This window comes from Jaculus jaculus, chromosome 6 (genome assembly GCF_020740685.1).
Source record: "Jaculus jaculus isolate mJacJac1 chromosome 6, mJacJac1.mat.Y.cur, whole genome shotgun sequence".
NCBI lineage: Eukaryota > Metazoa > Chordata > Mammalia > Rodentia > Dipodidae > Jaculus > Jaculus jaculus.
The window spans coordinates 35,550,104-35,560,483 of record NC_059107.1 but is presented as its reverse complement, the minus strand read 5'-3'; the positions used below and the strand labels follow the sequence as shown (position 1 = coordinate 35,560,483).

General features: G+C 43.0%; 1 protein-coding gene across 1 annotated transcript; it reads right to left on the bottom strand.

Annotated features, from left to right (window-relative positions):
• Positions 1-3,707: 3,707 nt before the first annotated feature.
• On the bottom strand, positions 3,708-4,826 carry LOC101597816 (neuropeptide Y receptor type 6-like). Its single transcript, XM_004665093.2, has one exon. It carries the CDS (start codon positions 4,824-4,826, stop codon positions 3,708-3,710), a length of 1,119 nt encoding a protein of 372 aa, XP_004665150.2.
• Between the last annotated feature and the right edge of the window lie 5,554 nt (positions 4,827-10,380).

The window sequence follows — 10,380 nt, the reverse complement described above, 5'->3', positions numbered from 1 at the left end:
TTTTATTCACTACTTTCTCAAGGTTAAAAATAAGCACAAGAAAGATGATTGTCGGTGGCTCATCTCAGTGAGCTCTGTTTCATGAGACAGAGTCTTGTCTGGACTAGGGAGATGGCTCAGTGGTTAACGGTGCTTGCTTGCAAAGCCAGCCAGGCTGTGTTCAATACCCCAGTACCCATGTAAAGCCAGATACACAAAGTGGTGCATGAGTCTGGAGTTCATTTGTAGTGACGAGTGGACTTAGCACACCCATACTCTCTTTCTCTTTCTCACATAAATAATGAAAAAGTATTAAAATAGGCTTGGAGATATGGCTCAGCAGTTAAAGGTGCATGTTTATAGAAAGCCTGCCAGCCTGGGTTTGGTTACCCAGTACCCAAGTAAAGACAGATGCACAAAGTGGTGCGCCCATCCAGAGTTTGATTGTGGTGGCGGGAGGCCCGGATGCACTCATTCTCCCTCTCTCCCCCCCACTTGCAGATAAATACATAATATTTTAAAAAATAAAATGAAAAGTAGCTTTCTTAAAAAATATTTTTGAAATGAAATCATTTCTTTTAAAATAAGAAAGAAGGGTGTTGCAGTCCAGTTCTCATTGCTGTTAGAAATCACCCAACCAAGAGCAGCTTCTGGGAAAAAGAGATTTATTTTGGCTTACAGGCTCAAGGGGAAGCTCCACAATGGCAGGGGAGAACGATGGCATGAGCAGAGGGTGGACATCACCCCCTGGCCAACATAAGATGGACCACAGCAACAGGAGGGTATGCCAAACACTGGCAAGGGAAACTGGCTATAAAGCCCATAAGCCCACCCCCAACAATACACTCCCTCCAGGAGGCATTAATTCCCAAATATCCATCAGCTGGGAACCTAGCATTCAGAACACCTAAGTTTATGGGGGACACCTGAATCAAACCACCACAAAGGGGCTAGAGAGATGGCTGAGCAATTAAAGGCACTTGCTTCAAAGCTTGATAGTCCTGGTTCACTTTTCCGGTACCCATGTAAAGTCAGATGCACCATGTGGCACATGCATCTGGAGTTCGTTTGCAGTGGCAGAAGGCCCTGGTGTGTCCATACTCACCCTCTTTCTATTTCCCCCCTCAAATAAATAAAAAATATTTTTTTAAAAAATAAGAAAGAAAAAAAAGAAAGAAACTGAATTGAAGAAAAATTACTGTTCTCATGGAACCAGAATGAATATCATACTATTTAATGATATATGGAGAGTTCCTTTGGGTGCTTGGGGTGAGATTGAGGGCAGAGGAAAAAGGAGGGGTGGGGTGCTCAGAGGAAGCGGCACCCAAGTTGGATGCTATGACCTGGTTTTAGCAGTGTGATCAGAATTGTTTTACTAATGGAAGCTAGGATGAGCATTTCCTTATCAAGCAGGTAAAACTTCACAATAGATCCTAATTATAATACCCCCCCCCCCAATGAGGAGAGGTAGAAGGGTATGCAGGGGGACCACGGCTGTTGCCCGCTCCGGGGTCATAGTCTTACGGCTTTAGGATTCAGAAGCCATCACTTGTACTTCGTGCTTAGCTAGGAATATTATTTTTTGTTTATTGGGGTGTCGTCGTGTTGTGCTTTTATAGTTCATTTATCCTGAAATGGTAGAGACTAGAAATCCTGAGGAGAATGGGGGAGAAAAAAAGAGGGGAGGGAAAGAAGCAGAGAGGGGGGTCAGGAGAGGTGGAAGATTTTTCGAGAAGGGAAAAGTCACAGGTATTCAGAGACTATTTATTCCCAAGAAAACACAGTCACACTTTCACAATACAAGTAAGCTGCAGTTCAAATTTAACAAGTCTGAAGGAGGGCTGGTTGTCTAAGGAAATGATGAAGATGGTGATGATTTGGTCAATGCCTCTGAGCTCACGGCTGTTGAACCATATGTTAGTTACCTTTTGGAAGACAAACTTGCTGTGTGGGGGGATGAACGAGCTTTTAAAAATGTCTCAGGAATGAGCTACACAAGAGATTTCTGGAAACCTAGAGTTAATTATGAACAAGCTACTGATGAAAATCTCCTGGACTATAGAGTTATAATGACTCCTATTTAATATACATATATCAGGATAAATAACCATTTTGTATGAAATCTCTATCTACATATAGGCCATTCATTAGATGGAATGGTGTCTAGCATAATTGGAGTGCTAAAGAGTGTGGCCAGTTCTAGTAGCTATAATAGCATCATTAGTAAAGAAAATGTCTTGTGATATACCAAGGACCTGATTCAGGCGGGGAAATTGATTCTATATTACAATGTTTTGTTTAAATGTTAAGTTAAAAGCATCTCTTCTACGTTAACCGGGATATAATCAGTTAGCTCACAAATGATGCTGAAGGGCTTTCTGCTTTAGCTAATGCACAGAACAGCTACGTGGCTGAAAGTTACAGTTTCCAAATCTGGGAGAGGAACTGCTTCTTGACTAAGGAAGCATAGCATTGTTCCTGCTGGCCAGGTCACCAATACACTGACATCTGCGGACATCCCTTGAGTAACAGGATCAGGATCTAGAAACTGTTGCCCAGCCCTCTCTCCTGCTTTCCTATTTACCTGCTTCCTCACTTCCATTGGCCACCACTAATGGTGGTAGCTACATTGTTTGGATTGCTCAGTGATTAAGGTGTTTGCTTGCAAAGCCTGAAAGCCTGGGTTTGATTCCCCAGTACCCACATACAGCCAGATACACAAAGTGGTGCATGCATGTGGAATTTTGTCTTTTTTCCTATCAGCAAGAGGCCCCAGGGAACCCATTTCTTTCTGCCTCTCTTCTCTGATAATAAATAAATAAAATACTTAAAATTTTAATTTTATTTATTTTTTATTTGTAAGCAGAGAACAAGAGAGAGAGAAAGAGAGAGAGAAAAGGTATGCCAGGGCTTTTTTTGCTACTGCAAATGAACTTCAGATGCACACCTCAGTTTGTGCATCTGGCTTTATGTGGGTACTGGGGAATTGAACTTGAGGCATCAGACTTTGTAAACAAGTGCCTTTAATCACTGAGCCATCTTTACAGCCCATATTTTTCCCTTTAATTTTTTTGTTGTTTATTTATTTATTTGAGAGTGACAGAGAGAAAGAGGCAGGTAGGTAGAGAGGGAAAATGGGTACGCCAGGGCCTCCAGCCACTGAAAATGAACTCTAGATGCGTGCACCCCCTTGTGCATCTGGCTAACGTCAGTCCTGGGGAATCTAGCCTTGAACCAGGGTCCCTTAGCCTTCATGGGCAAGTGCTTAAGCACTAAGCCATCTCTCCAGCCCCAGATTTTTTTAAAAAGATTTTCTTGTAAGGAAAAGGGACAGGGATGTTTATGCCTGTGTGTGTTGGAGGGTGTGTTGGGCAGGCTTAGCCTAGTGAAAATCTGGTTACAGGGCTGGAGAGATGCCTTAGGAGTTAAGGTACTTGCCTGCGAAGCCTAAGGACTCAGGTTCGATTGTCCAGGACCCACATAAAGCCAGATGTACAAGGTGGTGCATGGGTCTGGAGTTCTGCAGCGGCTAGAGGCCCTGGCACACCCATTCTCTCTCTTTATCTGTGCCCCCTCTCATATGAATAAATGAAAACATTAAAAACAAACTGGTTACACAGCTTCTGTGTGTGCTTAGCGATGGCTTCTTTCTGTATCTTGCCCTGTCCCATGCCGTCACCTCTGCCAATCTTCCATTCAGGAAAGGGCCTTGATGTCGTTTTGGATTTTTATACACCTGTTGGTAGATGAGCCAGTCTTAAAGATCCCTTGGACTCATCAGTGTACATCGTGGAAATGGCGATGTTTTCATATCTTTCCCGGGGCGCAAAGCACCAGCAGTAGTGAAAAAGTATCAGCAAGTCCTTCTGGAAATTTTTGTTGAAAAAGCCATAAAAGAGAGGGTTTATGCAGGTAGAAACCATAGCAACCAAATGGCAAACTATAAATACCAGGTCGTGGTGACAGCTCATCAGCACCTCATGGGACCAGTCAAAGATGACATTGAAGATGTTCAAGGGCAGCCAGCAGACGCCAAAGGTCACCACGATGGAAATGAGCATGGCATTGATCCTCCTGTTCTCCCTGAACCGGCTCTCCTTTTCCCTCTTCCGGTCGGCCCTCCTGTGCCTCCTGCGGAGGCAGATGACGATCTTCAGGTAGCAGATGAGGATGAAGCCCAGAGGGACAAAATACTGAAGCATGAACAGCGAGGTGGAGAAGAGGAGCTGGTTCGTTTTGGAGGGCCAGATCTCCACACAGGCCACTCGGTGGGTGTAGACGTCGGTGGGGAGAGAGAGGTTGCGGAACGGCTCGTCTGTGAGGTGGTTGGACAGGAGTAAAGGGACAGAGAGCAGAAGAGAAAGGAGCCAAATCAACGTGATACCCCAGTAGGCATGAGCTATCCTGGGCTTCCAGCCACGGGGGTTCACAATCAGCTGGTACCTTTCGACAGCAATTAATACCAAGGAGAATATGGACACGGAGATGGAGACGCTCTGTGCATAGGATGTGAGCTTGCACATGGCATCCCCAAAAATCCAGTGGTCCATCAGAGTGTAGATGACGGTGAAGGGGACGCACATGCCACACACCAAGATGTCAGAGAGGGAGAGGTTGGCAATCAGTATGTTGGTGACGCTCTGAGCTTCTCTCTGCTTCTTAACGATTATGATAATGAGGGAGAGGTTCCCAAACAGGCCCATGATGAAGACCACAGTGTAAGCGATGATCAGTAGGAGTAAGGGTAGAGAGGGAGGCTGACAGGACTGAAAGTACGAAAATGCTGAGTTGTTGCTCTCTATACTGGTTTTACTAGAGCCTGGCTGGTTTGTCAGGGAAGGTTCCATCATGGCAGGATTGGAAGAAGAGATTCTCCGAGCTCGCGTAGGTTGTCTGGGGATATTTTGGGCATCAGTTCCTGTGGTATGGGGGCTCTGAAACTCCTAGTGGATAATTAGTTGGCTTAGTGCGTCCCAGTCTCTGTTTGTCTTTGGTGGAAACCCATAAAAATATCTTGAGAATGCTCTTGAGACCCTACAAAGTCAAACAGAACCCAGAAAATTAATGTAAGTCCTTAACAATATGGAACATTATGCTGGTGGGACAATGTCCCCTAGAAGACAACGGACACATATCAAGTGACCCTCCACATGCCACCTCCTCTAACCTCAGGATGCTGGATAGTCCTGTCAGGATGATCCTTAGACCTGGTGGGACAAGAATCATGACCACATCCTGTTTACCATACAACAGCCCAAATATCATTTCAGGTTCATGTGACTGTGTACCCACTTGACCCCATAGGCCGTGTAAGCCTTCCGTAGAGACTATACTGTGCAGGTCAGAGAGCCATATTTGGAGATGGGTTCTGCTACCAGTTGGAAGTTTGTATTCCATCCAAAATCCATGTCCTAATACAGAAGTATTAAGAGGTGGATTCTTTATGAGATAGTTGGGCCAAACAGTACTTACCCTCATGAATGAATATAAAATGAATTAAGAGCTAGTGGCAGAGTTCTTGCCTAGCATGTACAGCTTCCCTAGCTGGGCTCCGTCCCCAGCACTGCCAAAAAGAAAGAGAAAGAAATCAGTCAATCAACAGCGTCCCTTCTGGGATGGGGGGATTGCTTAGTGGTTAAGGTGTTTGTTGCAAAGCCAAAGGACCCAGGTTTGATTCCCCAGGACCCATGTAAGCCAGATGTACAAGGAAGCACATGCATCTGGAATTTGTTTGGAGTAGCTGGAGGCCCTGGTGTGCCCGTTCACTCAATATCTCTTTGTCTATCTCAGAAATAAGTAAATAAAATATTTTTTCAAAAAAGTTTGTCTCTTCTGCCATGTAAGCTTTAGTCCCCTCTTGATGATGTATCCACAAGGTACCATCCAGGTAAGTGGAGAACAGCTGTCACCCAATTCTGCTCCTGCTGGTACCTCGATCTTGGACTTTCTGGCCCCAGAACTGAGAGGATAAATTTGCATAGTTTATAACTTACCCAGTTAGTGGCATTTTTGCATAAGAGTACAGAGGGACTGGGGCAGGTTCCCCTAGAACATCACAACGTGGTACCTGTATAATTTGATGTAAGTCAATGTTTCCTTCCTCTTCAGTTTCCATCTGTAACAATGGGAATGCACAGCATCTTACTAGGTGTTATGAGGATTAAGTATGATCGTGCAACTAAACTGGTCCCTCACTACTAACAGAACACAGAGTAAATGCCGAGCATAGGTGTGAATTAAAATGTGTCCTCCCCATTGCCCAGAGCTAGCCAATAGCCTTCAGTCAGGGAGGGGCTAGAATTACAGAACTCAGCTGCTACGGGATAGCATATACCTCATTCTTTTCTTTCACTCATTCTTTCTTTTTTTTATTTTTTCCACTCTCTGGGGATAAAGACATGCTTTACACATACAATTTTTGGGTACAATGTGCTGAGCTTTGGGGGCTCAAAGTAAAGAGGTCAGTGCCTAGCCATCTACCAACTAGAGTTAACTTCAGAAACCATTCTTCCTTCCTATGACTCTCTTCTTCTGGTTTTCAGAGGATTGAGGACCCCGGTCCTATGGCTCAGCAATCTACGGTGGTCATAGTCAGCGGTATTACTCATGCCAGAAGGCACGGCAGGCTGTCCTAAGGCCTGCAGAGGTCATGCAGAAGGAGGACGAAGGAGGAGGGAGGAAAGACTTCTCATCTTGATTTTTTTTTTCTTTAGGAATTTGAGGGAAGCAACATACATAACTGATAAAGAAAAGTGAGCAATAGTCACGAAAGGGAATGAACTTTCATTTGCTATGTGAAATTACTTCAGCCTGCTCTCACATTCTCTCCTGAGTTGAAAGGCTTAGCAGATTGCTACTAGAAAGAAATCACCTCAAGAATCATTTTGTCTGCAACATTTTCCACAATAGACGCCATAATGAAGAGGATTCCGCAGATGAATAGGAACTGTTGATAAAGACAGGATACTTTATAAAGAGAGACGCAAGGGCCCTGTGTCTGGCTCAGACACGATGTGATTGCCAGGAGAAATAGCAATGTTTTTAAACAGTGGTATTTGAAATACAGGATTAGGGCTTGAATGACTCAGGGCTTCAAGAGGCCTAGAGTTCATAGGTACTGGCTAAAGGGTAATTTCAAAATAGACTTAAACTCTTATGCCAGTTGACAGACTAGAACTAGAAGAGAAATAGAAAGCTTTGGTTGCTAATTAAAGGCCTACTCCTAGGCAAGATCCACCTGGGGGAAGCAAGGAAGGAAAAGGAGATGGACACTCTCTGCATATGTGGTCTGATATGCTTGTTAGCATGAGCACTGGACTTATCTGGGACATAGCCTTTTCTCACAAGCTGAGTGATCCATTTCTTTCTTTCAAATGAAATTTTAAGCTGGCCACCCCATCTTGTGCCTTGTTATAAGGAACAATGAAATAATATCCTGATAATATTTTATAAACTGTCAAACACTGCCTGTTATTTTTATCATTATCATTGAGTGTGTTAGTCACATGGAAGGCATTTATCTAGTCCCCATCTTCCAAAGAATTAAGAATTTTTTTTAAAAAATTATTCATTTTTATTTGACAGAGTGGGAGAGGGAGGGGAGGAGAGAATGGGCGCGCCAGGGCTTCCAGCCTCTGCAAACGAACTCCAGACGCATGCGCCCCCTTGTGCATCTGGCTAACGTGGGTCCTGGGGAATAGAACCTGGGGTCCTTTGACTTTGCAGGCAAATACCTTAGCTGTTAAGCCATCCCTCCAGTCCAAGAATTAAGAATTCTTTTACATCTGCTGTGCTATTTATTTCTCCAACATCGTCTTTGTTGGGAACTTAATTTTCACTTGCAGAGAGACAACAATTTTGAAAGGTCCAAGACACAAGACATTAGCTAATGCCAAACAAACTCAGCCACATTGAGTGTGTGACTTCTTTGGAGCCCTATTGCCTGCAAGAAAGAAAGGCTGCCTATGAATCATGTGAAGCTAGGTATAAATAACAATGTTCACTTTACAGATGTGAAAATTCATGGCACTTTCCCCTGTTGCTAGTAGACAGGTTACAGAGGTGGGAATGAACTTTGGGAACCATTGTGTTGCCCCTTCTTACTGCTGTGGGCTCTTTTCATAGTGGGTAGGGTTACTCACCCTCCTGCAACAGCAGGTCTGACAAGCGAAAAGCCTCTCATTAGTAGCCGAATAAAAACTTGCTCTCCTGTCTATAAATATCTATGGAAACCTGGAGCTCAGAAAAACCAGAAGAACCTAAGTTGAGCTTCATGTGGGAGGACTCAGATATGGATTCAAGAGTTATAGTCCTTACTCCACCCCCACTGAGGCCTCAGCTAATTTCAGAGATTAACAAGGACATCCCCAAATATGGACTTTAAATCGCAATATGGGATTTATACTTCACGTAATTGGCAACTATTAAGTTGAAATATTTAAATCCTACTTATCTGTAAGCAAAGTAATACTAAGCCCAGATTCATAAAAAAAAAATTCTTGGGATTCATTTCTGTTTTAGGAAAGTTTGTCTTTGGCTTGCTTGGTTGAAGGCAAGATCTCAAACGAACAAGTGATACTTTGCACACACAAAATAGTGAGTATCACGTGACAGAGGTAGGCATCTTCAACCTTCAGCTTGGCTGTATCTTGCTCATAAGGCAACTGCTCTATTATTTATGTCTCTTAACACAACAGTGCAATGTTACATTATTTTTCTAGGTTTTGTGCTTATACGTTTCAAGATAAATAAGAGTATTACAACATGAAATAAACATGTGCATATGTTATTTACATATCTGTTAGTGTGTATATATCTTCCTTTCATTCACACAATTAGTTAGGAGAGTAGAGTTTATACATGTTTGTCTTGATCTATTTTATTTTTACTTTTTCTTCACTGTCTGACTATCTGTCATTCCCTATCTTGTTTTTCCTTCTCCTCTATCTAGAACACAGAAAACTTAAAGTATACTTTAGATGATTTATATCTATAGACTATAATATTTTGATGGAGGTAACTGAAAGTTTCTTCCATGCTTTTTTCCCCCTTAGACAGTGTCACAGTGGCCACAGCTCAAGTCCCCTGACCCTGAGAGTTCCATGTTCTTGCCACTATCTTATATTGCCCCCCCATTTTATACTTTTGAAAAAGGTTCTCTATTTCCTATTCATTGTTAAGAAATAATTTTATTTATTTGCAAGAGAGACAGAGGAGAGAGGGAGAGAGAGAGAGAGAGAATGGGTAGAGGATGGGTATGCCAGGACCTCCTGCTGCTGCAAAGAAACTCCAGATGTATGCACTACTTTGTGCATTCAGCTCTGTGTGGGTATTGGGAAATTGAACTCAGGTCCTTAGGCAAGTGCAGGCAAGTGCCTTAACTGCTAAGCCATCTCTTCAGCCCTGTAGTTCCTATTCTTAATTTTGAAAGGAGGTGATGTGAAAATTTTCTGCATCTTTTATATTACTTTTCCCTTCTATAACTTCAGAAAGTCTATGGCCTTGGGGAAAATAAAGATTTCTACGCCTCTTACTCCCCGGATATATACACATTATAGGGCTAGAGAGATGGCTTTGTGGTTAAGGTACTTGCCTGCAAAGCCTAAGAACTCATGTTTGAATCTCCAGGTCCCACATAAGCCAGACACACAGTGATGCAAGCTCACAATGCTGTATATGCACACAAGGGGCCAATGTGACTGGAGTTCATTTGCAGCAGCTAAAGGCCCTGGCATATCCATCCTTTCTCTCAAAAAGTAATAATAAACAAAACAATAACAAAAAGGTCAATCCAGCACCTTTCCCCTAAAGAATTCTCTTCCTTTCCTTAAATACTGTAAGACTCTATGGTTGCGCTAATGCAAATAACACTTTTGCTTGTTAGGGGCTTACTGATTTTCAAAGTAATGCCCTGTTCTTCAGTTCATCCATCAAGCCGTCATGCCTGATGTGATGTCTCACATGTGATCTCCACAGCAGCCCTGGGCTCTTGATGGGAATGACACTTTACACTGTCTTCCAGTGTATTTGGTCATTTCCTTTTTTGATATGTCATTTGTTAAAAGTATCAGTCAAATGAATTATCTATTGGATGAAAACAAAAGGAGTTAGAGTCTCTGTACACATCTTTGAACTTTCTCTAAGAATAAAGAACTGCCAGAAGTAACTGCAACAAGCACCAAAAAGCAAATGCTAACTCTCTCACAGCCTCATTAAAGTGTGCAGCTGCTCTGATTGTTCAGGATATAAAAATCTTCTTACCCTATTCAATTATTTGTCCACATCAGGTGTGGTGACTCACACTTATAATCCCAGTATAGTAGGGGCGGAGCGGGGGCTGAGGTAGGAGGATGGCTGTGAGTTCTGGACCAGCCTGATCTACAGAGTGAGTTCCAGCTCAGC

Coding starts and splice junctions, on each gene's coding strand:
- LOC101597816 (XM_004665093.2), bottom strand. CDS start 4,826: ATGGAACCTTCCCTGACAAACCAGCCAGGCTCTAGTAAAACCAGTATA.